The 27,500-nt window shown below is 41.3% G+C and overlaps 2 protein-coding genes and 1 pseudogene across 4 annotated transcripts in view; 1 reads left to right on the top strand and 2 right to left on the bottom strand.

Moving 5' to 3' along the window:
- The first annotated feature begins 752 nt into the window (after positions 1-752).
- LOC310737061 (olfactomedin-4-like) lies at positions 753-7,360 on the top strand. Its single transcript, XM_083561228.1, has 5 exons — positions 753-1,016; positions 1,186-1,308; positions 5,015-5,233; positions 6,011-6,164; positions 6,428-7,360. Exons 1-5 carry the CDS (start codon positions 957-959, stop codon positions 7,255-7,257), a joined length of 1,386 nt encoding a protein of 461 aa, XP_083417354.1. The 5' UTR covers positions 753-956; the 3' UTR covers positions 7,258-7,360.
- Positions 7,361-19,419: 12,059 nt separating this feature from the next.
- LOC310737085 (olfactomedin-4 pseudogene) lies at positions 19,420-25,903 on the bottom strand (annotated as a pseudogene). Its single transcript, XR_014538202.1, has 3 exons — positions 25,507-25,903; positions 20,369-21,146; positions 19,420-20,247 (listed from the first exon to the last, which is right to left on the bottom strand). The product of XR_014538202.1 is annotated as an olfactomedin-4 pseudogene (transcript).
- The window catches only part of LOC310737068 (olfactomedin-4-like), a 29,917-nt gene continuing 26,230 nt past the window's right edge, over positions 23,814-27,500 (bottom strand). For both annotated transcript variants that reach the window (XM_083561235.1, XM_083561236.1), the window contains exons 4-5: positions 24,892-25,024; positions 23,814-24,770 (exon numbers count right to left, since the gene is read on the bottom strand). In XM_083561235.1, coding sequence (XP_083417361.1) covers positions 23,959-24,770; positions 24,892-25,024 — 945 coding nt within the window. In that variant the 3' untranslated portion in view covers positions 23,814-23,958. The remainder of the gene's footprint in view (positions 24,771-24,891; positions 25,025-27,500) is intronic.

Here is a 27,500-nt window from a genome sequence, read left to right as displayed (position 1 = left end):
AAGTGCAATGTGATAAAAGTAATTGTAAAAGAATAACATTATTAATACTAGTTGCATTATTATTATTATTATTATTATTATTATTATTATAGGAAAACTTTTTGATTGACTCTTTCAAGAAAGGCACATTATTAAAAATATATTTCATGGGAAATTATAAGTGAAATTAATGCAACAACAATCAATAACATTAAACCAAACAATACAATTGACTTTAAATCATTCAATGTAAGTGTACACAGTACACAGTATGGCCAAAAGTGGGACGCCTACTGTAGCATTTTTTGCACAAATATGGAGACACACAATTATATAGAACATCTTTGGATGCCATAGCAGGAAATCTTTTTAACTAAAGTTCAAGTTCAAGTTTATTCCTATGTCCTTTTCACAGTAGACAACTAAAAGACCCAAACCTGTTCCAGCATGAAAGATTCCCTGTGCACAAAGCCAGCTACATGAAGATCTGCTTTACATGGTTTGGAGTGGAAGATCTTCTTCTATAGAGCTTTGACCTCAACCCTGTTAAACACCTTTGGGATGAATGTGAATGCTGACTGCACCCCAAGGTTCCTCACCATCTCACCTACATTAGTACCTGCAGTTCAGTGGCAAATCAATAATAAAGCAAATCAAATCTGGGTTTTTTTTTGTATTCATATAAAAACATTTAAAAAGATGAAAAAATACATTAAAAAGAAGAGGAAGGAAAAATGAAACCAGCCTTGATGTTGAAAATCTCAACATTACGTAAATAACCTGTCTTGTCCCACATCCTCCTGTACCACAACAGAATTTCCACTCTGTCACAGTTCCTAAAATGTATGTCTTCATACTATGCCATCTGGCAGAAATTCTAATTTGATTTTGTAAGAGGAGGCGGTGATCTGTTGTAAGACTCCTTTTTCTTATATAAGCTGCAGCATCTTTCATTCTGCTCGTTTTCAGAAACAAACATGAAGTCGTCTCGGTTGTCCAGACAGACGGCTGCGTTCATCCTTGTTCTTTTCTCTCAGGTAAGAGGAACACAGCCGTCTCACACTTATGCCTTATAAAAATGTTTGGTTAACCTTTGCATCTTCAGACATCAAAATTCTGCAACCAGCACAAAGAGGGTCATCTGTCCTGTCAAAATGTTGTGTATCGTGTGTATATCTCTTATGTGTATTTTGTATTTGTCATCAGTGTGTAAGTGGGAAGGACTGTATGTGTGAGCTGAACACACTGCAGCGTCCTTTTCCGATGGAGAAATTCAACTCGATTCAGACTGCAGCTGGCCAGTGCACGAAGAGCATCACTTCAACACAGGTGTGTGGCAGACACAATTTTTTGCTTTGAATATTCTGAGTTGACAAATGAGGAATAAAACCCTCTCTCATGCTTTTGGAGAAATATGATCAACATCAGGGATGAAGCAGAGTTACTGTTACCACCAAAACAACTGATTACATTTGTGACAGAGGCCCATATTCAGAGCAACTTCTAACTGAGCAGTAGAGGGTAAAGAGCCTTGCTCAAGGGCCCAGCAGTGGTAGCTTAGGGGTGCTTGGACTTACCAACCTTTTCTAGAGTTCAGATTATCCAACTTCTGTGTCTTATTACTCAATATACAAAAATAAATGTTTTTGCCCCAAGTGAAACAGCAGATCAGAAAATCAGGAGTGATTTGCAAGCCCCGCCCACTTTTGTTTTTTTAGCACATTAGCAATATATTAGTATTCATTAATGTTTTATTAAAATTAGCAGGGTTTTTCTTTATGGAAGCATAGAGAAAACAAAAATCTATTTAAAATGCAATACTCAAAACGTATTTCTGTATTTAAATTTACATTTTCTATTACCATATACCATATTCGCCATTTCCAACAGTATTTTAGTCTGTAAATTATACACTGTTATACATAATATTACCCACAACATCCCAAACACACAACACAAACAAGTACAAGTAACTGAAATGCTGTAAGTGTAGGTATTCAATTATATAGTAAATGGACAAAGAAAGGACAACAAAAATAAAATAAATATATATAACAAAATTAATTAATTAATTGATTGATTGATTGATTAAAAACATAGAATGTTAATCCTCATCTGCAACCTTAAGTAAAAGCTCAATAGTATAAATATAATCATAAAAAATTCATTTTTAAATGTAAAAGATGAATTGTTCTAAAATCAATGAACTCTAGTGTTAGTCCAATACTAAAGCTTGTTAATATTACAGGCCTAATAATAGTATTAAAAATTTAGTAAGACAAGGCCCCCTTTCGACTTTGGAAGTTCGAAAACCTTTCTTCTTATCTGTTCATATTTGCTGCTGCGCAAAATAATAAAAAAATTGGTTGTCTGATGCAAAGTCATGAAAAAGACTTAAGCCTTGTTATTATAAATGGGTATATGCTGGAAAAGTTATAAGATTTTGAGCAGAATTATCATATTAACCAAATTAATATGGCTAATTAGCGATATCGGAAAAGAGGACCATCTCTCTATATCTTCCCTATAAGCATCTAGCAAACAGCTGTGACTGATTTAGAGATAAATACACCTAAATATCTGAACCCTTCCTGAGCCCACTTAAAGGGAAAAGGATACAGTAATTTGCAACCAGAAAATTTGCCAAACAAATGGGACAGTTTATAAGAAGTTTATAAGAGGTTCCAAACCGAGTAATACCTTCAAACTTTTCCTCACTTTGCAGCCAAATGGCCAGTATTGCTGAAGCAAATAATAGGGACAAAAGGGGGCAACCTTGGTGTGTACCTCAGCACAGGGGGAAAGTTTTAGAATGTGTTGCATTGGTGTGCACAGATGCAACAGGGGATGAGTATTATAATTAAATCCATTTTCACCAAATTTAAAAGAATGCTGCTTGGCACTCAACATTTGCATTTCAACTTTGAGTTAGAAGTAGATTCTACTCTGAATGAAGTTGAAACCTATTTTTGTAAAGTGCAGGTGAAGGAGTCAGAGAATATTGGAGGTCTAGTTTAGAAAATTGTTCTGACCATCCTGGATTTCTCCGATATCCTCAACTGACAGACATATAAAATTATTTGTCCTCGCATATAAGACATAAATGCCTCCCACAATGTGTTACTGCTAACAGAAATGTTGTAATTTATTTAATAATATAGATTTATATGATGTCCTGTTGTTTTGTCCACAACTAAACTTTCTCATACAGACGATGGTCAACCATACCATTCTGCTTGCTTACACACATTAAGTCAATTTGGGTAATACATTTTTATTTTTCAAATTATAAAGCATTAAAATTCATATGTTAAACTTAATATTAAAACATCTGTTGAAAATGGCAAATGTTAATTCTAGAATTACATAATAACAATTTTGCACCAAACTTTGCAAATATGTTAATTAAAAATGTAAATTAAAATGCATAAATATATTGGCATTTGGAATATTGTATTAACATTTTCCATATAAGATTTTTTATTGTATTTTGCTACCTCTATGCTTCCATATTACTTTAGATGTAATGTGCTTGTATGATGACTACTAAGTATTTTTCCAGGAGAAAACATTTTGTAAAGTCTGAATGTGAATTTTTTTATATTTACATACAGACTTTACGGGTGAATACTAGAAAATTAAGTAACTTCCCTGATGTGGAATTTTGTAGTGTCCTACCTGGAAAATCCATTTGGTCGGAAAACACATTATATTATACTTACAAATATAAAACTTTCTTTCGGCTTCTCCCGTTAGGGGTCGCCACAGCGGATCCTCCGCACGTTTGATTTGGCACATGTTTTACGCTGGATGCCCTTCCTAACGCAACCCTCCCCAATTTATCCGGGCTTGGGACCGGCACTAAGAGTGGCTGGGGATAAATCTATTAAATTGTAGAGGGTCCAAGAAACAATTTTCTTCCTGTTTGACTTCCATATACTGTATGATTACTCAGTAATCAACTCCTTCGTCCTTAAGACTTTCCGATGTCAGAAAGTAATTTTTACCTCCATTTTACCAGGGTCAGGCAACTTGTGATGGCAAAACATTTCAATCTGTTCATTTTCAGTTTATTTAAAACATTTCTTGCCATTTAAATGTGCTTTAGAGAGCATTGGTTGTATTGTGCAGAAAAAAGTGTGAGTACGGAGTCAATAGCCCTGTTAGTGCTACTACATCTACTGTACAAATCCATATTGTGGCAAGAAACACTCAATTAAGCTGAGAAAAAACATCTATTATCACTTCAAGAAATGAAGGTAAAAAATCTCAAGAACTTTATATGTATCTCCAACTTTTATATGTGTCTCCAAAACAATCAAAGACACTGACAAAACAAGCTCTCATGAGGATCGTCTGAGGAATGGAAGACCAAGAGTGACCTCTGCTGCAAAGGATATTAGAAATAGAAGGTTTAGGCCATAGAAATCCACAATTTATATAAATGCATCTCAGCGTTAAAGACATATTTCATCATCCACTGTTCAGAGAAAACTGTGTGATTTAGGACTTTATGGTCAAACTGAGGCAAAGAACCCATTACTTCAGAAGAGCAAAAATCAGAGGAGTCTTGTTTGGGCCAAGAAATGCAAGGAATGGACATTAGATGATTGGAATGGACATTAGATGACATTAGATGATTAGAAGCTGTCTTTTGGTCCAATGAGTCTTGTCTTTGTAAGGCGTACAGTACAAAGGGCGTACATAACGGACGGTTTCTGAACATGTGGTTTCCACTGTGAAGCATGGAGCGAAAGGTTTGATGGTGTGGAGATGCTTTGCTGGTGACATTGTTCGTGATTTAGTCACACCTAACCAACATGGCTACCACATAATTTTTGTTTTCCAGCAGGACAAACACACCTCTAGGTTATGTCAGAGATATTTGTGCCATTTGGGATCTTTTTAAAATTGTTAGAAAAAAACATTCCAGGTAACGACCTTATGAGGCTGACTGAGACAATGCCAAAGAGTAGTTTTTTGACTAGTAATGTAACTGCAGATAGATCTGAACATATAAATTTCTCTCTCTCAGTTCGAGGAGGTGGGTGTACTGATGGTGGGGGTGCAGGAGCGACTGGAGCATCTGGAGAAGAGCGTGTCTGTACTGGAAAAGGAGGATGATGGTGATCTGTACAGTGCAGTTTCAGTACGAATCATTGAGCTCGAGCTCGCAGAGATCCTGGAGCTCATGGTTAAACTGAACAAAACCGTCAGATCCCACACGCAGATCAGTCAGAGCACCGCAACCAAGGTGACTAACTGAAGCACATCACACCACAACACAACACACCACACTGCATCACATTACATCACAGCTAAACTGAACAATTTTCATGGGGTGTTTTTGGATCCTGACTTCAAATGAGGATTCAAATCAGTATCAGTAAGTTCAATAAATGTTGTTACAAGAAAATAACCCAAGCACTAATACGGAGTTTTACCTCTTCAACACTCCGTTCCTCATTATAACATCACTAGAGTTCCTATTTAGATTTGATGCTTAATGATTTGCACCACAAAATACTTAGATTTGTATATCCAAAACCCTTATCTGGCCATTACAGCTACTGTACACCAACCAGGCATAACATTATAAGCAGTAAAGTGAAGAACACTGTAGATCTCTTAATGGCACCTGTTTGTGGGTGGATATATTTAATAGGCAGCAAGAAAACATTTTGTCCTCAAAGTTGATGTTAGAAGCAGGAAAAATGGGTGAGCGTAAGGATTTGAGGAAGTTTGACAAATTGTGACGTCTGGATGAACCTGCGACAGGGTCACAGGCGGATGACTAGCTCCTGTAGCTCAAACTGCTGAAGAAGTTCATGCTGTTGATGCTCAACAGGTCACAACTGTTTTGGCAGCAAAAAGGGGAGCAACACAATATTAGGCAGGTGGTCATAATGTTATGCTTGATCAGTGGCCATAGAGTTATGCCTGGTCAGTGTATGTGCTATCCCCATGAGGCAGGTCATCACATATATACATTTTACAACATGACTGTTGTTTTGCATTTCTTAAATTAAAGCTGCAAAGCATGACAGAGGGCATGCAGGAGCTCGAGGCCTTTGACCTATCGCATGTGGTGAGCAAACAGCGAGAGAATCAGCGCATTAAGCAAGAATTGGCTGAGTGTCAGCATGAACTTCAGGCCACTCTTCAGCCTCCCACTCCTCGCCCACGTATGTACACTTTAGCATTTAACCTTATAACCAGCAACAATCAATATAGTCTGTGTGTTTCCGTGGGGTTCTGCAGTTTCATCCTTCTATGTGTCTGTGCATGGTACTTTATGGTGGAATGACTTCCCAGGGTGGAGTCTCTGCTTAGTTTTACAGTAGACTCCAGTTCAGGATCTTTACTTAAGATGAATACATTTGTTTCGGTTATAACACCTAATCACTGCATATCTTGTTCTTCTTTTGTTGTGTGTTTGTGTGTATAGGACACTGTCCACAAGGCCAGTTGGTCAATGTGACCGCCCCTAGAACTTACTCCCTCACCTTGTACGGAAACTCGTACCCGTACGGCGCCTGGGGAAAAGACCCGAAACCTGCTCCAGGGAAGGAGGACACGTACTGGCTTGTAGCTCTAACCAGCAGCAGCGTTTATGCGAATTATGTTCGTCATTACAGCAGTTTGAGCACTATGCTGGTTGGTGTTGGTGCTGAGGACAGCACCATTTCTTCCTCAAACCCCACCACAAACACCATCATGGGCCCTAACGTGGTGCTGTACGGAGGTGCGCTATATTACAACTGCTATAATGTACCATCTGTGTGTCGCTTTAACATCTCTGCCCGCTCCGTCACTAATACACCACTTCCAAAAAACTCTGGCTTCAATAACAAGTTTCCTTTCGGCCACTTGGACGCCACGTACATCTACACAGACCTGGATTTCGCCACAGACGAGTCTGGTGTCTGGGTCGTCTACTCATCAACTGAAAATTTTGGCAATGTGATCCTTAGTGAAGTGATAGAAGGAAGTCCTCTATCTCTGGGTCGGACGTGGAACACGTCGCTGTACAAGCGCAGTGCCACGAACACCTTCATGGTATGTGGAGTTCTTTACGCCACACGATTTCTGGACAAACAGACGGAGGAGATTTTCTACTCGTTCGACACAGAGACAAGAGAGGAGCACTACGATCTGAAAATCCGCATACAGAAGATGCAGACCAACATCCAGTCTCTGAATTATAACCCACGAGACCGAATGCTCTACGCCTACAGCGACGCCTACATCGTCTCGTACAACACCGTCTTTCAGTAAATGCCCCTTTTTTACCCCTCTGATTACTGATTTTATCATAATTCTGTGTGACAATGACAGATCTGCTGATTTATTTCATAAAAATAAAGATCTGTGAAAGGTTTTTCTTTTGGGATACATTTATAACATTAAATACATTTTTGCTGCCTTCATAAAATCACACCTCTATAGAAAATGATGCTTATGTTCCAAAGTATTTTGGAAATATGTCTTCACCAATAAAACATGGTTATGCTAATGACTATGGTCAATAAAATAATTATTCCTAAAACAAAATAGTGTTCACACAAACTCTTAATCTTCTCAAAAAAACTTTTGTTCAGCAGTTGTTTCACGTTCTCCAAGACATCATGAGACAATTGTTTCTCAGTGCTTGTTCAATATGTCTATTAGCAGTATTATAAGGTATACGTAACAGTTTCTTCTCTCTGAATGATGTGTTCAAAGAGAAAAAGAAAAATTCGGAGTATAGTTTCAACTATGCACATATTGTTATAGAATTTAGACCTAGAGCAGGTATCAGGGTAAGCTAAACTAAACAGTCAAGTGAGTCAGATCTTCACCCTGAAGGTGGCCCCCTTTCAACTATAAAGAAAGGATCTTTCCGTGGACTCTCAACTGTTTCAGCCCTGAATACTCACTTCGGTAGTCTTCTTAGGCCAACAGACCAATTAGTGCACAGATTAAGTGGGTGCTGTTTTGATCCTGCTTGCGTGTATCCACTGTGGCTGATAATCAGTCAGAACAGTTCTGGTTACAGCTAGAACATTCGCTGGACCCAGATACTTCGGCTCACCGACCTTGGTAGGCTTCAGACTTTGTATCAGGACCTGCTAATTAGGCACAAAAGGGTGTGTTGGCTTATCTGTGGGCAGAGAAAGAGTAAGTGAGACATCAGCACTGATAGAATTCAATTTCTCAACCAGGGCAGAAACGTAGTTGTCCACCATCACTTCCAGGTTACCTAAGTAAGAAATGCTAGTGCGTCCCCTGACCCATGGGGTCGGAAAAAGGCCGGCCCATTAGAATTTCAAAAGGTGACAGTTTAGTAGATGAAGATGGAGTCTTTCTCATTTCTGTGAGTACAGCTGGGAGAACAACAGTCCAATTTTGGCCTGTTTCAATGCAGGCTTTAGTAATATGCTCCTTAATGGTTCTGTTTGTTCTCTCTACCACTCCAGCTGACTGTGGGTGATAGGGAATATTAAAATGCCAGTCAATTGCTAAACTTTTAGCCAAAAGTTGTGTTACCTTCGAAGCAAAAGGTGTGCTGTTATCACTTTTAATCACACTAGGAATACCAAACCTAGAGATGATCTCTTTCATTAATATTTTGACAACCGTTTTAGCATTCTCTGTCACACATGCAAATGCTTCTGGACACTTACTGAATCTGTCAACTATAACCAACAGGTATCTCAAATTTCCTACAGGTGGCATATGTGTAACTATGGCCACTTTGGCAGGGAGTTGAACAGCTTTTAAAAGGTCATCTATGAGATTAAAATGTGCTATGGGCTTTCCATCAGCTGTTTTAAAGTCTCTTTGCTTCCATGTTTTGGCAAAATCATGCACAACACCATAAGCATACTTAGACTCAGTGTATATAGTCACTACTTTACCTTCAGACAACTGACATGCTCTTGCAAGTGCGACCAACTCTGCAGCTTGTGCTGATGTGTATGGTAATGATTTAGCTTCAACTATTACATCAGGTAATCTTACAACTGCATATCCACATAAAAACACACCATTAGAAGGTTTTGAACATGAACCATCAACATATAAGCAATCCCCCTCTTCCAGGGCCGTATCTAAAAGATCGGGCCTACAAGAGGTCTCTTGTTCAATGTGTTCAAGGCAATCATGTGCGTCGTCAAAACCATCTACGTCAATATCGTCTAGCAGATCACGCAGAGCTACTACAGCTGAATGCGGCTGAGAAGAAGGCTTAATAGTTAAGTTTTCCGTTGCCAAGAGTGTGGTTTCATAACCAGATCTACGTTGTGCTGTCATATGTTGTGTGTTAAGGTTGTGTAAAATAGCTGTTACCTGATGTGAGGTGTCCAGTATCAAAGGATGTGACAGCACCGTTTTCTCAGCATCTCGAACCATCAGAGCCGCAGCAGCCACTGCACACAAGCACGCGGGCAACCCCTTGTGCTATGTTGTCTAAAGATTTGGAAAGATAAGCAACAGGGCGAAATCTGTCACCGTGTTCCTGGGCTAGGATCCCCGCAGCCGTACCACCACGTTTGTGCACATAAAAGTGAAAAAGATTAGCATAATTCGGCTGACGAGTCAACAAAGCCCTGAGGAAGACGTGTCCAGGTGAATTGACGTCCCCTATAGGTAAACGTGAAAAGCGTCTGCGTTGAGGCCAAAGGGACACTGAAAAAAGCAGAACACAGATCAATCACAGTAAAAAATCTGTGAGTCGCTGGTATAGAGTTAACAATAGAAGCTACATCAGGCACCAAAGGAGCTAACGGAATAACTATTTTATTAATCTCACATAAATCTTGTGTTAACCTCCAGCATTTTTTATCTGCCTTCAAGACGGGATTAATCAGTGTGTTATAAGGTGAATGTGTCTCGATCAAAACACCTTGTGACAATAAATTGTCAATAACTGGAGCAATGCCAACATTCTTCTCTTTCAACAATATATATTGTTTACCAAAAACTGGATGGTGTGTTTTTATGAGTGCATGATACAGTTTTACTTGGATTAAAACTGCCTCATCTTTGTGAGAGGCCCATAATTTAGGCTTAACTTCAACTAAATTTGGTTCATGAGACAGGACCTCTGTACTACCCCGGAAGAAATCTTCCGGATGTGGCTGTGGCTCGGTTGAGAGCATGAGGACAGAAGGAAAAGACAGTGAGACATTGGTTTCAAAAGCTATGATAAAAATGTGTACCAGTCGGTGTCACCACAGGCAAAAGGTGAGTTACAGGACATGAAATTGGAACTCTATCTATTCCCTAATAGATGAACTTCCCCTTTTTTCTAGGACCTCCTCCTTAAGTTTTGTGCTGAGGCTGAAATGCACCACTTTCTGTTGCAGTGAAGAGCATAACGGGTTAACAAAACCTGGAGCATAGTAGAAACCTCTAGCAGCATCTTAATCTCTAGGAAAAAGTTCTAGATGTGACACAATTTCACTCCATAATGCCAAATGGTCTAAATAAGGATTAGTCCAGTAACCGGCACAATTCCTATACCTCCAGTCTTTGGAATTTTCTTCCGCCAACAAGCGAGAAATGTCATGACCCATCTTCTTTACACAGAACAAAGAACAGACACACAAAACTTTCAGACAATACACACAACACTTAACACTCAGACAATACACACAACACTTAACACTTAGACAATACACACAACACATAACACTCAGACAATACAGCTGCACTAGGCACCAGGGGGATTGCCGTCTTCAAACAAAAAAAAAAATTTAATCCAGTCTCTCCAATTGGATCACAAGTTTTGTAAGTTTTCCATGGAAAATAGACTATAAAGCCAAAACAAGATTGAAGTCTTTTAAATTTTTTTAATTCTTTTCAAAATGTGTTTTTTTTTAGTTCCTTTTCTCTTTTCTCTCACTTTTTTTTTATTTTTTATTTTTTTAAACAATTACTTTTTTGTTTATCTATTTTTTTCGGCCATATAAATTATTGTGGATTCTTTTGGATACTTCGGACAATATCGCCTATATTAGACAGACCGTAAAAAACGTCTTCTAATCTTGCATCTTACATCTAAGGTGAGGAAAACAATGTCGAGATTAAATCATGCGACCAAAGGAAATAATTATTAATTAAACAATTAATGCATAACCAAGACACGAACACACATGCAGCCCTATTGGCTGGCAAACAGGACAATCCCCGCAAACAAGGAAGTATCCTAAAACTTGCCTTGATGCGTGATCTCCCTTCGGATATTGCCGAAAAGTATCCCACTTCTGACACCAAAACTGTTAGATTTTTCTCATGCCCAAATGAAACTTAATTTCTAGCTACTCAGTTGTATGTCTCTGTAGATAAGGGCATCTGCCAAATGCCATATATGTGAAGTCTTCACATAAATTGCGGGCGCTGGAGACGAGCCGTCGCATTCTGCCGGCGCTGGAGACGAGCCGTCGCCTTCGGTGGAACCCGGGGGCAGCGGTTCGACTTCCCTTTCGCAGTCCTAGATGTTACAGTGTAATGTATCTGATGTCAGGAAATGCGTAACAGTAGATGGCTGCAGAATGCAGCATTTTTTAAACAGACAGACAGACAGACAGACAGAGAGACAAAAATTTACACATTCCAACAGTATCGACAAACAAACTCCTGTTACGCCCAGCAGCTTAACAGGACAATTTTCAAAAAGTAAGATTAACTATTTAATTGTCAATCTTCCAAATTGCAATCTGCCCACAGGGTTAAACATGTGACAAGTAGCATCAACATGTTTTAATCTTTCCATGGTCTAACCAGTAATTGCAAAGGAAAATGTGTGTGCGTTGTGTGCAAGGTTGACCATGTTGAATTGTTATTGTCATGTAATGCTTTCGCTTCTTGAAGGCAAACACTGAATGAGGAGGAGCTTCTTTCCACAGGCCATTCATATTTATTTATTTATTTATTTATTTATTTATTTATTTATTTATTTTTATCCTAATTTTAATTTTTAAAGATATACTTTATACTTTTATTATACTTTTTTTATACTTTATATTTATTTTATTTTTTTATGAATTTGATTTGAAAGAGGCAGATGTAGAGGACAGAGTAGTATGGACACAGACGATCCACTGTGGCGACCCCTTGTGGGAGCAGCTGAAGAAGAATAAGAAGATTTATATTTTTATTAATATATTATATTATATTTTTATATTTTATTTATATTTTTATTTACACTTTTGACAGTCGTAAAAAGTATTTAACTACATGTTGTACTCTGTTTGAATGTGTATGTGACAAATAAAATAAATTAGATTTTGATTTCAGTTCATTTAATTTTCAGAAATAAGGCCTCTACTCTCAACCAAAAATCAGGGGTCTTCATTTTGCCACTTTAGGAACTTCAAATTGAATCAGTTTCTATGGTCAAATGAAACCAAAATAAAGCTTAATTGTTTGGTACACACAGAGAGATAACCATATGAACAAGTACCTCATGCCCACAGTCAAATGTGGTGGTGGCTCTTTAATGGTTTGGGGCTGTTTTTCTGCCAGAGGCAGACCTGGACTCTTTGGTGGGTTACCTGGCATCATGGACCTTATAAAATATAAATAGATATTAAATGAACACCTGACTGCTTCTGCCAGAACTCTAAACAAGGTCTGGTTGGATCTTCCAGCAAGGACAATCATCCAAAATATAAATCAGAAAATGTTACTGACCACAAAATCAAGGTCCTGCTATGGCAATCCAAGTCCCATAGAAACCCATAAAAAACCTGTGGTGAACTGAATAGGAGAGTTTACCTCTGTGGACCTTAAAATGTCAAGGATCCAGAGAGAGATTCTGTATGGGGAAGTGGTTTTTAGTTCCTTTTCATGTGTTCTCTAAACTCATCAGGCACTATAGAAGACTCTCAAAGGTATCACAATGTATAATAATTGGCATAGTTGTGCCACACATACTGTATATGTATCAGATATTCTTTGATAAAATTTGTGTTTGCTGTTGTATGATATTGTCAGGCTGCAGACGCGGAAGCAGATAAAGTCCAATCATGTTCTTTATTGAGGTGCAAAAAAACAAAACACTCATAAACCGATGAAAACAAAAGCAAACACAGACATCTGCTCGTAAAGAAGTATCCACTATGAGCGCGAATGTCCAACACCTAATCCCAATGCAAGTAAAGCTTTCGGCAATGAGTACTCCAATAAGGAAATGGAGTTCGGAGAAATAGCCAGCGGTGAATCCCGGCGTTTTAGCAGCCACGCGATTTACCTGCATGACAATACAACGACCGACAGCCTGTGACTCAAGAACGTGAGTTTATGTAGTCTGATCTTTCATGAGCCACAGCTGTCGGTAATCTTGGGAAGCAGCGTGACTGCTATCGAGGGGGGCGTGGCAGGGAGAATCCCTGACAGCTACAGAGGGGGGTGTGGCAGGGTGAATCCCTGACAGCTACAGAGGGGGGCATGGCAGGGTGAATCCCTGACAGTACCCCCCCCCCTCCAGGGGCGACACCTGACGCCCCAAAACCCACCAATGCCGGGCGGGCCAGGGCACTCCGAGGAAGGCCTCCTTAGACGCCTGGGAGCAACGGAGGCCTGGTGAGCATCCTCTGCGGAGAGCCGGAATGGAACAACACCTTGCAGGAGTATCCGGAACGGAGCCACGCCCTCGGTGCTGACGGGAGGCTGAGTAAAGCCCTTGGCAGGGATTGGAGCCGGAGCGACCTCCATGGCGGGGAACCGGAACTGGACGCCAACCATGACAATGACCGGGGAGTGGAGGACGTCCCGGGCGGAGGGGGCATTCCTTCGCCCTGAAGAGGACCCGGGGGCAAAACGTCACCTTCTGTGGAGCCCGGGGGGCGAGACGTCGCCTTCTGTGGAGCCCGGGGGCGAGACGTCGGCTTCTGTGGAGCCCGGGGGCGAGACGTCGGCTTCTGTGTAGCCCGGGGGCGAGACGTCGGCTTCTGTGGAGCCCGGGGGCGAGACGTCAGCTTCTGTGGAGCCCGGGGGCGAGACGTTGCCTTCTGCGGGCGCTGGAGACAAGCCGTCGCCTTCTGCCGGCGCTGGAGATGAGCCGTCGCCTTCGGTGGAACCCGGGGGCAGCGGTTCGACTTCCCTTTCGCAGTCCTAGAGCCGGGGTGAGTGCACAGGGAAACCCCTGGGCGTAGGGGCGCTCCTTGGGACCCTTAGGAGCAGATCGGAGCATACTGGGCAGCCTGGAAATGGGGTGAAGCCTGCCTGGAGGACGCTCTCGTTAAGACTCTGTGGCGGCGCGGCGCTCTCGTGAAGACTCTGTGGCGGCGCGGCGCTCTCGTGAAGACTCTGTGGCGGCGCGGCGCCCTCGTGAAGACTCTGTGGCGGCGCGGTGTGCTCGCCGACGCTCGGAGATGGTGTGGTGCATCCACGAGAACCCCGGAACACAGCAGCACGCTGGTAGAGACCCTGAGATGAAGCAGCCCTCTCATCAAAACATTGGGGCTGAGCTGCAGGCTCATGGGAGAGCCGGCACGGAGCCGCGTGCTCTTGAGAACCTTGGAATGGAGCACCTTCCTCCTCAAGGGGACTGTAGTGGAGATCCACCACCTCTATCCCCAACTTCCCCAGAAGCAGCCCGCTGAATTCGGCGAGTGAGCCGAATTTGCCCCCTCTGGCGCTCCATAGTGAGCTGGCTTTGGCAAGAACTTCACCAGACAGGAGGGAAATACAGAGGGCAATCTTGGCTCGTTCGGAAGGAAACCGGGAAATGTTAACAGCCACATACTCGCCGATGCCTTGCAGAAACAGCTGAGCCACAGCTGTCGGTAATCTTGGGAAGCAGCGTGACTGCTATCGAGGGGGGCGTGGCAGGGAGAATCCCTGACAGCTACAGAGGGGGGCGTGGCAGGGTGAATCCCTGACAGATATCAATAAGTGCAGAGTATTTTATGTTTCCTTTTTACACAAAGGATTAAAGGGATAAACAATAAAAAAATAAATTTACAGGCAGAAGTCCTTAAACAGAGCAAATTATGTATGAGTGCATTGAAGAACAGCAAGATAGTAAGAGTTTTGTCCCAGAAGATGTAGGACTTTAGACATTATTTAAAGACTCAGACATCAAGTGGAAGTTTAAACCAGAGATGAGTCTTGAAGTATTTCTTCATTGTACCTTGAGAGGATGGAGGTAGCATTTTGGAATAATCACTGATGGTAGGATCAGGGGAGTAGTGGTAAAGAATAGAGTAAGTGTGGTGCAGTGGTTGAGAAATGAGAGAATGTGGTGCAGTAGTAGAGGTTAAAGGGATCAGTAAAACATTTGTAAGATGATTGGACCAGTGGTGCAATTGTAGAAGATAGACGGATTAGAGGTGTACAGTTAGAGAATGGAGAGAATGTGGTGAATTGGTAAAGGATGGGGGGATCAGTGGAGCAGTTGTAGAGGATGAATGGATCAGTAGAGCAGTTGTAGAGGATGAATGGATCAGTAGAGCAGTTGTAGAGGATGAATAGATCAGTGGAGCAGTTACAGAGGATGGAGGGATCAGTGGAGCAGTTGAAGAGGATGAATGGATCAGTGGAGCAGTTGTAGAGGATGGAGGGATCAGTGGAGCAGTTGAAGAGGATGGAGAGGGTGTGGTGCTGGGTGAAAAAAGTGCCACGACTGTACCATGGCATCCAGACCCAACGGGGCTGGGTGAGAGAGAGAGAACCAGAGGGGACAGTGTGAAGTCTCCCGGGTCGCAAAAAGATCCACCTGGGCTCTGTAGAACCTCCGCCATACATGCTCCACCACCTCGGGGTGGAGTCGCCATTCCCCAGGCCTCGGCCCCTGTCTCGACAGGGCATCTGCTCTGACATTCAACCGTCCCGTGATGTAAACAGCTCTCAATGAGAGGAGTGTGTCCCGGGACCACGAGAGGACCTCTCGCGCCAGCTTGTACAAGGGGCGAGACCGGAGGCCCCCCTGGTAGTTGATGTATGAGACCACCGCAGTATTGTCCGTGCGGACCAACACATGGCGACCTCTTAGCTCTGGGAGGAAGTGCTTTAACCCCAAAAACACCGCCATCATCTCCAGGCAATTTATGTGCCACGAGAGACGTGGGTTGCTTCACAGACCCTGGGCAGAGTGGCCACTAATGACCACTTCCCACCCTGTGAGGGAAGCGTCCATCATTAGCGTAACGCGACGACAAGGAGTCCCCAAAACGGGGCCTTGGCACAGAAACGTTGGGTCCATCCAGACATCTAAGGCTCTTAGGGCACGCCGCGAGACCTTGATAGTACGATACGAATTTCCACTGGGGAACAACCCTCTGCCCTGGAGCCACCACTGGAGGGACCTAATGTGGAGGAGGCCGAGTGGAATTGCACTGGACGCTGCTCTTGACTGTGGCGAGGATGACTTCGATTCAGGCGGGAGACAACCGTGCCCGCAACCTGTTCAAGTCCCACACCACGCCCAAAAAAGTGGTTCTCTGCACTGGAGAAAGCGCACTTTTGCCAGCGTTCAGTCGGAACCCAAGCACCTTCATGCAGGCAAGAACAACATCTCGATGCCGAACCGCTTGGCTCTCAGAATGAGCCAGTACCAAACAGTCGTCGATGTAATTCAAAATGCGGATGCCCCCAGAGCCGCAGTGGGGTCAGTGCTGTGTTGACCCGATATTGGTAAGCTTCGCCCCTGAAAGAAAACCTCAGGAACCTCCTGTGTGCAGGAAGGATGAAAACGGAGAAGTACGTGTCCTGATACTAGTGGTCTCACAACACAGTTACTGGTAATACTCTTGGTCAATCATGATCTACTTTGGTCAAAAGGTACAGGCTTTTTGTTGGTACCTTAGATACTGAAGACTGAAGCAAAGTCCCACAGTTATGGAACAACCTTCAGTCAGTGTGCAGGACTCAGACACAGTTGAAAGAAATATTTCATTAGTGAAGCCTTTTGTGAATAGGCATCTCCTGGGTCAGGGGTCTGCAACATTTGCAATCAGAAAAGCCATTTTATCCACTCTCCAAACAAAATTATTTGCCTGGAGACACAAAACATATTTGACCTTTAAACAAATATAACAATTTGTTGTTTTATGCAGATATAAGGTAGTTGCCAAGTTGCAACACTAGGTGGCAGTAGTGTGGTTTTAATTGTATTTGGATGTTAAAAATTTATACTTTTTCTACTTTTTGTCACGAAATAGATGCTCTGATATTTTAACCTGTTAGCCTTTGACACAGATTTTGGGACTCACAGCTGAAATGCCCTACCTTACTTTAAATGTTAACAGTTCCTTATAAAAAAAAAAAAGTGGGCTACATACACAATTTAAATATCTGTAGGGAATCAACAACTGGTTAATGACCTGAATACATTTTACTGTAGATTTGAAACTGTAGGTCTCACACCTCTTCCTGACCATCTCCTGACTTCATCAACACCCCCAGCAGCCCCTTTTTTCCCCTCCTGTACTTTATATCAGTGAACATGATGTGCATTAGGTTTTTAGGTAACAAAAAAGAAGGAAAGCACCAGGACCATACAGAGTTTCACCAGCCTGTCAAAGAACCTGTGCTGACCAGCTCGCATCTCTTTTTTTTACAGATCTTTAACAGATCACTGGAACTGTGGAAAGTGACTATCTGCTTTAAATGTTCAGAGAAACCAAATTTCACTGGACTAAACGACGACAGACCTATTACTCTAACATTTCTGGTCATAAAGTCATTTGAAAGACTGATGTTGGCTTATTTGAAGGACATCACTGGACTCTTGCTCGACCCTCTGCAGTTTGCTTACCAAGCAAACAGGTCTGTGGATGATGCAGTGGAAATGTGACTGCACTTCATCCTGCAACATCTGGACAAACCGGGGACTTATGCAAAGATCCTATTCGTAGACTTCAATTCAGCCTTCAACACTATCATCCTGAAACAACTAACCCAGCTCTCTGTTCTTATTACTACCTGTCAGTGGATCACCAGCTTTCTGACAGATAGGCAACAGCTCATGAGACTGGGGAAAATCATGTCAGCAGTACAGTTGTTACATTAGCACTGGTGCTCCCCAGGTATTTATTCTCTCCCCACTGCTCTTCTTCCTGTACACCAACGATTGCATCTTAACAGACCCCTCTGTCATACTCCTGAAGTTTGCAGGTGACACTACAGTCATCGGCCTCATTAACGACGGTGATCAATATGCATATAGAAGCAAGGTTCAGCTTAATATGCATATAGAAGCAGCTGTCTGTCTGGTGCATTCATAACCTAAAGCTTAACATGCTCTTCTCCGCTTCAGAGTCCCGCCGAGGGCGCCGCCCCTCTCCAGAATCCCGCCGAGGGCGCCGCTCACTTCTAAAATCCCGCTGAAGGCGCCTCAGACCCCCACAGTGCACGACCCGGTTCATCTTACCGTTTTCCCCCCCACGTATAAGTACAAGTACAAAAGTCTTGATGTATAAGTACATCAAGACATTTGATCAGGGCCAGATTATAAGTACATCAAGACATTTGATCAGGGCCAGATTATCTCACTGGAGATTTGCCATGAGAATACACTTGCCATCTTGCCTCTTGCCACCTAGCATGTTCTTGTTCCTCTTTCTGTACCTCATCCTGATCCCTTTTCTGTTCTAATTTACTTGTTCTGGTTTGAACAAGTTGTGATGTTTTGCCGGCTCTCTGAATTTGGAAAAGATTTTTGTATTTTTTATTTTTTTTTGCTCTGCCTATGTTGCCCTGTTTGTCTAAGTTTAGACCCTGGACCATGTTCCTGGACCAGGAAATGGTTTTTCGGACCATGTTTTTGCCTTTACTCCATTGCCTGCTGCTTTTTTATTAAAGCCTGTTTTTTCATCTTACCCCTGTGGCATCCTGCATTTGGGTCCAGTCAACTCCCAGTCACCCGCACCTCCTGACAAATTAGTCTGTACTGTAATAATACTCTATTTATTTTTAATATCTTTTATTCTTAAGGTTTATTTATTAAGGTCTTTCTGATTCTGATTCTAAAAACCGCAAACCCGGAAGTGAGTGCCGCAAGCCGGGAAGATCCTGACAGCAGCAGCTACAGGAAGCTAGTGGAGGTAATGTAGCAATGGGGTGGTGTGGGAGGGGCACATTCTTAAGGGCCACAAATACAAACAGTAAAACAGCTTTAAACCTGCAATTTTAGATGTGGAATAAAACTATTGTGCTGCTTTACTATTTCTTTTCACAGCATATACCCAGACATCAGTAGATGTAAAAGATTTATTTATATCTCAAATAACTATAACAGTAGCATTATTACTAAAGTAGAATTAAGGTTATTTTATATAGAATTTGATTTTTATCAAATTATAAAAGAAAAGCAACAAAACATAATTTATATTGAGTTTATTTGCAGGCTTTGTTTTTAGCAAATTGGGTATGATATCAATTTTAGTCAGTGCCAAGCATGAATTTTAATGTGATTAAATTTATATGTTTAAAAAAGTCAAACTGATAAAATATTTAAATGTAGCATTCAGAAGTCAGCTTGGTAGGCGAGCAGGTAGCCACTATTGTACATGTAGAGCCTCTTGTCTATGGGGTTGTAGTGAAGGTTGGCAACGCCCGCTGCTACTTTCTCAATAGGGAGCGAAAGCGTGTTGTCCTCGGCCCCTGTGGTCGTGTCAAAGGCGTAGAACACTTCCTCTTCGTAAATGTTTATGAAGCGAGTGGCGTAAAGCACCCCACACACCATGAAGGCGTTGGTCACCGAACGCTTGAACAGACGTGTCTTCCAGGTGTGTGTTACTTTAAAGTCTTCGAAGTCCACTCGACTCACCACTATGTTCCCGTGGTTTGCTTCCGTGGCGTAAATTACCCACAAGCCCTTGTCGTCAGCCGAGAGGTTGATATCTGTCCAAGCGAAGCAGTTGTAGTAGCAGTAGGGAAATTTGTTGTTGACTCCGGCATCAGGAAGTGCGAGACGTTGGAATTGCTTGGTTTTGAAATCGAAAGCACAGAGTTCAGGCATGTTATAGCACTGATAATACACTACACCCTTATAAATGATGGTGCCTGGACCCTGAATGGCATAATCGTGAGTGTATGAGTTGACCAGTGTTTCATCTTTGTAGTTACTTCCAGCCATGAAGTCTTCATAAGTCTGGTAGAAGCGCACAGTGATTCCCATCATGTGCCCACTATCGAGAGGCTGGATCCAGTATGTCTCCTCAGTGTCATTATAGATGTCATGACCCCAAGCTCCAGCGATATAAGACGTACTGAATGGGTTTATTTTAACCACAACTGGAGCACTGATATTACTCATCATGCTCTGAGAACAAGAACCTGTAACACAGAAAATACAAAAATATAATGTAAAGAATTCCTGATGGTGCAAAATCCCGAAACAGGCTCCTCTCACTCTTCAGACCTGCCACATCCATTCTGATGCTCTTAAAAAACTTACTTCTGAAGTTTTGAGGGATGGTCCTGCAGGTCTGGACACGGTTATTGAGGGAGCGGAACTTCTCCCTCAGTTTTTCCAGGTTAAATATGTTATTCTTGTACACTGTATCCACATCCTCCTTAAACTTCTGCAACTGGGGTACAAATAGATATGCAAATAAATGTTAATACATCTACTTAAGGATTACTAAAGGATAGCTCAGGTAACCAAAGGTGTCAGGATTATAACACAAAAGACAAAATGGACTATTTTACCCATCAGCCACTGCACCTCATGGAACCTTGTCCTGTGTGTGCTATGAACTTGATTCACATTTACTAATAATTAGCATTTGTATAATGACTAAGAGTCTCATTTGTTGTGGTCATGCTCAGTTTAAGGGTGTTTGTTTATGTATTTAGTGCTCTTCTTCTTGGCATTTGAGGCTTAACAATTAATGATTAGAGGGTCAGGGGTTCAAACTCCAGCAAGCTACCAATGCTGGGCCCTCGACCATCTTTGCTCAAGAGATGCTGTCACCACAGCTTCCTCACATGTTGGTTTGTGTGAAAAGATTTTTACTGATTTTTACATAGGTATATGTGACAAATAAAAGCTTATTTTATGTCAGGCTGTATTAGCTGTATGTTTAGATTGTTGTCCTGGTGCTGTATACATGATCAGGCATAACAATATGACCACCTGACCAATATTGTGTTGGTTCCCTTTTGCTACTAAAACAGTCGTGACCCATTGAGCATCAACAGTCTGTTGGATCGGACCACACGGACAGCCTTTGCTCCCCTGAAAGAAAACCTCAGGAACCTCCTGTGTGCAGGAAGGATGAAAACGGAGAAGTACGTGTCCTTCAGATCTATCGTGAGACCACTGATACTAGTGGTCTCACAACACAGTTACTGGTAATACTCTTGGTCAATCATGATCTACTTTGGTCAAAAGGTACAGGCTTTTTGTTGGTACCTTAGATACTGAAGACTGAAGCAAAGTCCCACAGTTATGGAACAACCTTCAGTCAGTGTGCAGGACTCAGACACAGTTGAAAGAAATACTTCATTAGTGAAGCCTTTTGTGAATAGGCATCTCCTGGGTCAGGGGTCTGCAACATTTGCAATCAGAAAAGCCATTTTATCCACTCTCCAAACAAAATTATTTGCCTGGAGACACAAAACATATTTGACCTTTAAACAAATATAACAATTTGTTGTTTTATGCAGATATAAGGTAGTTGCCAAGTTGCAACACTAGGTGGCAGTAGTGTGGTTTTAATTGTATTTGGATGTTAAAAATTTATACTTTTTCTACTTTTTGTCACGAAATAGATGCTCTGATATTTTAACCTGTTAGCCTTTGACACAGATTTTGGGACTCACAGCTGAAATGCCCTACCTTACTTTAAATGTTAACAGTTCCTTATAAAAAAAAAAAAGTGGGCTACATACACAATTTAAATATCTGTAGGGAATCAACAACTGGTTAATGACCTGAATACATTTTACTGTAGATTTGAAACTGTAGGTCTCACACCTCTTCCTGACCATCTCCTGACTTCATCAACACCCCCAGCAGCCCCTTTTTTCCCCTCCTGTACTTTATATCAGTGAACATGATGTGCATTAGGTTTTTAGGTAACAAAAAAGAAGGAAAGCACCAGGACCATACAGAGTTTCACCAGCCTGTCAAAGTACCTGTGCTGACCAGCTCGCATCTCTTTTTTTTACAGATCTTTAACAGATCACTGGAACTGTGGAAAGTGACTATCTGCTTTAAATGTTCAGAGAAACCAAATTTCACTGGACTAAACGACGACAGACCTATTACTCTAACATTTCTGGTCATAAAGTCATTTGAAAGACTGATGTTGGCTTATTTGAAGGACATCACTGGACTCTTGCTCGACCCTCTGCAGTTTGCTTACCAAGCAAACAGGTCTGTGGATGATGCAGTGGAAATGTGACTGCACTTCATCCTGCAACATCTGGACAAACCGGGGACTTATGCAAAGATCCTATTCGTAGACTTCAATTCAGCCTTCAACACTATCATCCTGACACAACTAACCCAGCTCTCTGTTCTTATTACTACCTGTCAGTGGATCACCAGCTTTTTGACAGATAGGCAACAGCTCATGAGACTGGGGAAAATCATGTCAGCAGTACAGTTGTTACATTAGCACTGGTGCTCCCCAGGTATTTATTCTCTCCCAACTGCTCTTCTTTCTGTACACCAACGATTGCATCTTAACAGACCCCTCTGTCATACTCCTGAAGTTTGCAGGTGACACTACAGTCATCGGCCTCATTAACGACGGTGATCAATATGCATATAGAAGCAAGGTTCAGCTTAATATGCATATAGAAGCAGCTGTCTGTCTGGTGCCTTCATAACCTAAAGCTTAACATGCTCTTCTCCGCTTCAGAGTCCCGCCGAGGGCGCCGCCCCTCTCCAGAATCCCGCCGAGGGCGCCGCTCACTTCTAAAATCCCGCTGAAGGCGCCTCAGACCCCCACAGTGCACGACCCGGTTCATCTTACCGTTTTCCTCCCCACGTATAAGTACAAGTACAAAAGTCTTGATGTATAAGTACATCAAGACATTTGATCAGGGCCAGATTATCTCACTGGAGATTTGCCATGAGAATACACTTGCCATCTTGCCTCTTGCCACCTAGCATGTTCTTGTTCCTCTGTCTGTACCTCATCCTGATCCCTTTTCTGTTCTAATTTACTTGTTCTGGTTTGAACAAGTTGTGATGTTTTGCCGGCTCTCTGAATTTGGAAAAGATTTTTGTATTTTTTATTTTTTTTTGCTCTGCCTATGTTGCCCTGTTTGTCTAAGTTTTGACCCTGGACCATGTTCCTGGACCAGGAAATGGTTTTTCAGACCATGTTTTTGCCTTTACCCCATTGCCTGCTGCTTTTTTATTAAAGCCTGTTTTTTCATCTTACCCCTGTGGCATCCTGCATTTGGGTCCAGTCAACTCCCAGTCACCCGCACCTCCTGACAAATTAGTCTGTACTGTAATAATACTCTATTTATTTTTAATATCTTTTATTCTTAAGGTTTATTTATTATGGTCTTTCTGATTCTGATTCTAAAAACCGCAAACCCGGAAGTGAGTGCCGCAAGCCGGGAAGATCCTGACAGCAGCAGCTACAGGAAGCTAGTGGAGGTAATGTAGCAATGGGGTGGTGTGGGAGGGGCACATTCTTAAGGGCCACAAATACAAACAGTAAAACAGCTTTAAACCTGCAATTTTAGATGTGGAATAAAACTATTGTGCTGCTTTACTATTTCTTTTCACAGCATATACCCAGACATCAGTAGATGTAAAAGATTTATTTATATCTCAAATAACTATAACAGTAGCATTATTACTAAAGTAGAATTAAGGTTATTTTATATAGAATTTGATTTTTATCAAATTATAAAAGAAAAGCAACAAAACATAATTTATATTGAGTTTATTTGCAGGCTTTGTTTTTAGCAAATTGGGTATGATATCAATTTTAGTCAGTGCCAAGCATGAATTTTAATGTGATTAAATTTATATGTTTAAAAAAGTCAAACTGATAAAATATTTAAATGTAGCATTCAGAAGTCAGCTTGGTAGGCGAGCAGGTAGCCACTATTGTACATGTAGAGCCTCTTGTCTATGGGGTTGTAGTGAAGGTTGGCAACGCCCGCTGCTACTTTCTCAATAGGGAGCGAAAGCGTGTTGTCCTCGGCCCCTGTGGTCGTGTCAAAGGCGTAGAACACTTCCTCTTCGTAAATGTTTATGAAGCGAGTGGCGTAAAGCACCCCACACACCATGAAGGCGTTGGTCACCGAACGCTTGAACAGACGTGTCTTCCAGGTGTGTGTTACGTTAAAGTCTTCGAAGTCCACTCGACTCACCACTATGTTCCCGTGGTTTGCTTCCGTGGCGTAAATTACCCACAAGCCCTTGTCGTCAGCCGAGAGGTTGATATCTGTCCAAGCGAAGCAGTTGTAGTAGCAGTAGGGAAATTTGTTGTTGACTCCGGCATCAGGAAGTGCGAGACGTTGGAATTGCTTGGTTTTGAAATCGAAAGCACAGAGTTCAGGCATGTTATAGCACTGATAATACACTACACCCTTATAAATTATGGTGCCTGGACCCTGAATGGCATAATCGTGAGTGTATGAGTTGACCAGTGTTTCATCTTTGTAGTTACTTCCAGCCATGAAGTCTTCATAAGTCTGGTAGAAGCGCACAGTGATTCCCATCATGTGCCCACTATCGAGAGGCTGGATCCAGTATGTCTCCTCAGTGTCATTATAGATGTCATGACCCCAAGCTCCAGCGATATAAGACGTACTGAATGGGTTTATTTTAACCACAACTGGAGCACTGATATTACTCATCATGCTCTGAGAACAAGAACCTGTAACACAGAAAATACAAAAATATAATGTAAAGAATTCCTGATGGTGCAAAATCCCGAAACAGGCTCCTCTCACTCTTCAGACCTGCCACATCCATTCTGATGCTCTTAAAAAACTTACTTCTGAAGTTTTGAGGGATGGTCCTGCAGGTCTGGACACGGTTATTGAGAGAGCGGAACTTCTCCCTCAGTTTTTCCAGGTTAAAGATGTTATTCTTGTACACTGTATCCACATCCTCCTTAAACTTCTGCAACTGGGGTACAAATAGATATGCAAATAAATGTTAATACATCTACTTAAGGATTACTAAAGGATAGCTCAGGTAACCAAAGGTGTCAGGATTATAACACAAAAGACAAAATGGACTATTTTACCCATCAGCCACTGCACCTCATGGAACCTTGTCCTGTGTGTGCTATGAACTTGATTCACATTTACTAATAATTAGCATTTGTATAATGACTAAGAGTCTCATTTGTTGTGGTCATGCTCAGTTTAAGGGTGTTTGTTTATGTATTTAGTGCTCTTCTTCTTGGCATTTGAGGCTTAACAATTAATGATTAGAGGGTCAGGGGTTCAAACTCCAGCAAGCTACCAATGCTGGGCCCTCGACCATCTTTGCTCAAGAGATGCTGTCACCACAGCTTCCTCACATGTTGGTTTGTGTGAAAAGATTTTTACTGATTTTTACATAGGTATATGTGACAAATAAAAGCTTATTTTATTATTGCAGACCTCCCCACTTGCATCAATGAGCCTCGGGCGCCCATGACCCTGTCTCCAGTTCACCACTATTACTTCCTCGGAGCACTTTTGATAGATACTGACCACTGCAGACCAGAAACATCTCACAAGAGCTGCTGTTTTAGAAATGGTCAGACCCAATCGTTTAGACATTACAATTTGTCAAACTCGCTAAAATCCTTACACTCGCACATTTTTCCTGCTTCTAACATCAACTTTGAGAACAAAATGTTCACCTGTTAACGTTATGCCTGATAAGTGTAAATTTGGGGCCAATCAGTCGCTCCCTTGATGGTAAACGGCTGAATCTGATGGCACTGCTGACATCTGATGTCGAAAAAAAGTAAGCATGATGTGCCTTTCATCTGCTGCATTAAGTTTCTTTAGCCAACCATTGCATCTATAGTCCACAATATTGTCCGTTTCTTTGTGCTTCTTCAAAATAATTTTAAGAGCACATCTTGAAACCTCTGTCTGCTTTGAGATCTTTGCCTGGGAGAGACCTTGCTGATGCAGTAGAACTACTTTGTATTGTAGGACCTGTGAAATCTATCTATCTATCTATCTATCTATCTATCTATCTATCTATCTATCTATCTATCTATCTATCTGTCTATCTGTCTATCTGTCTATCTATCTATCTATCTATCTATCTATCTATCTATCTATCTATCTATCTATCTATCTATCTATCTTATGTTCAATTTTAATAACAGAGCATATTTGTTGCTTAATGTCAATCAAATATAAATCCTTAATTGTTATTATTTTTTAAGTAATTTTTTTTTTTTTTTTTTTAAGTACAATAGTATAAACAGTTCATTTAACGTGTAAAAAAAAAAAAAAACCAACAGAGCCACGGATCCCTCTGACCAACAAAACCATCGAAACATTAGAGGGACTGCAAAGGCTAAAATAGAAAATCATTACTGAAGAACTGTATGATGGATGACTACCAACATGCAGAACAAACTGCACTTGTGAAAGACGAGTTGAATAAAGTTCTGAAAGAGGAACTAAAGGAAATGCGGAAGGGTAAAAGTCAAAGCTGATTAGTGCACTAAGTGTTACAAACAACAGTTTGTCTAGATCAGTGGTTCTTAACCTGGGTTCGATCGAAGCCCAGGGGTTCGGTGAGTCAGTCTCAGGGGTTTGGTGGAGGTAAAGACACACACCCGACTCATATGATTTGAGAGTGGCACGTGCCAGGGTGAAGCAGCGCATTTCTGAACTGGTCTCTGAAAGGCAACAGCAGAAGTCACACTGATTTGCAGTAAATATTCATTATTATGTTTTAGTTTTTGTGTGAAAATCACGTTTTAATGGTTTTGTTCTTTGAACACAGTGATGTTGATGCACGGTTCATTTTGTGCACCAGTAAAATATATACCTATGTTTTTAATTTGAAAAAAATCATATTTTATTTTTCCAATTAAGAAGGGTTCGGTGGATGCGCATATGAAACTGGTGGGGGTCAGTACCTCCAACAAGGTTAAGAACTACTGGTCTAGATATAACTTTCAGCCTGACTATATTACTGTACAGATTTTAGAGGTAGATACCGTAAATTTCATGTTTAGCACTCACACATAAAAACATTTAAAATCATTAATAATAGAATTCAATTCTCTTTGATCTTTAATCTGTTATTGAATGGAATTAATTTCTTCAACCTTTATACTGACATTATTTTAGGTAACATCCACAAGACAAATTATTTACACTGTATAGACACTCCTCCTTTACTGACGGTTACTCAGCATTGACACTGGAGACTCCTTACAGAACCCTTCATCAGTGATGGACATTAAGGCAGTAAATGTTATTTGCTTCACTTAAGTAGACCTACAGATACTCATGTTTTAAAAAACTCTGGTAAAAGTTGAAGTACTGACTTTACTATTTTACTCAAGTTAAAGTAAAAAGTTATAGTGAAAAATAAATAGTGAAGTAAAATACTGATACCAGAAAAATCTACTTAAGTA

The sequence above is a fragment of the Silurus aristotelis genome, assembly GCF_946808225.1.
Source record: "Silurus aristotelis genome assembly, chromosome: 14".
NCBI classification, from domain to species: Eukaryota; Metazoa; Chordata; class Actinopteri; order Siluriformes; family Siluridae; genus Silurus; species Silurus aristotelis.
This window is presented reverse-complemented; position numbering and strand designations above follow the sequence as displayed.

Excerpts from the sequence above, each read along its gene's own strand:
- LOC310737061 (XM_083561228.1), top strand. The coding sequence starts at position 957 with ATGAAGTCGTCTCGGTTGTCCAGACAGACGGCTGCGTTCATCCTTGTT. Across the intron at positions 1,017-1,185 it reads TCCTTGTTCTTTTCTCTCAG|TGTGTAAGTGGGAAGGACTG; the intron begins GTAAGAGGAACA and ends ATTTGTCATCAG. Across the intron at positions 5,234-6,010 it reads GTCAGAGCACCGCAACCAAG|CTGCAAAGCATGACAGAGGG; the intron begins GTGACTAACTGA and ends CTTAAATTAAAG.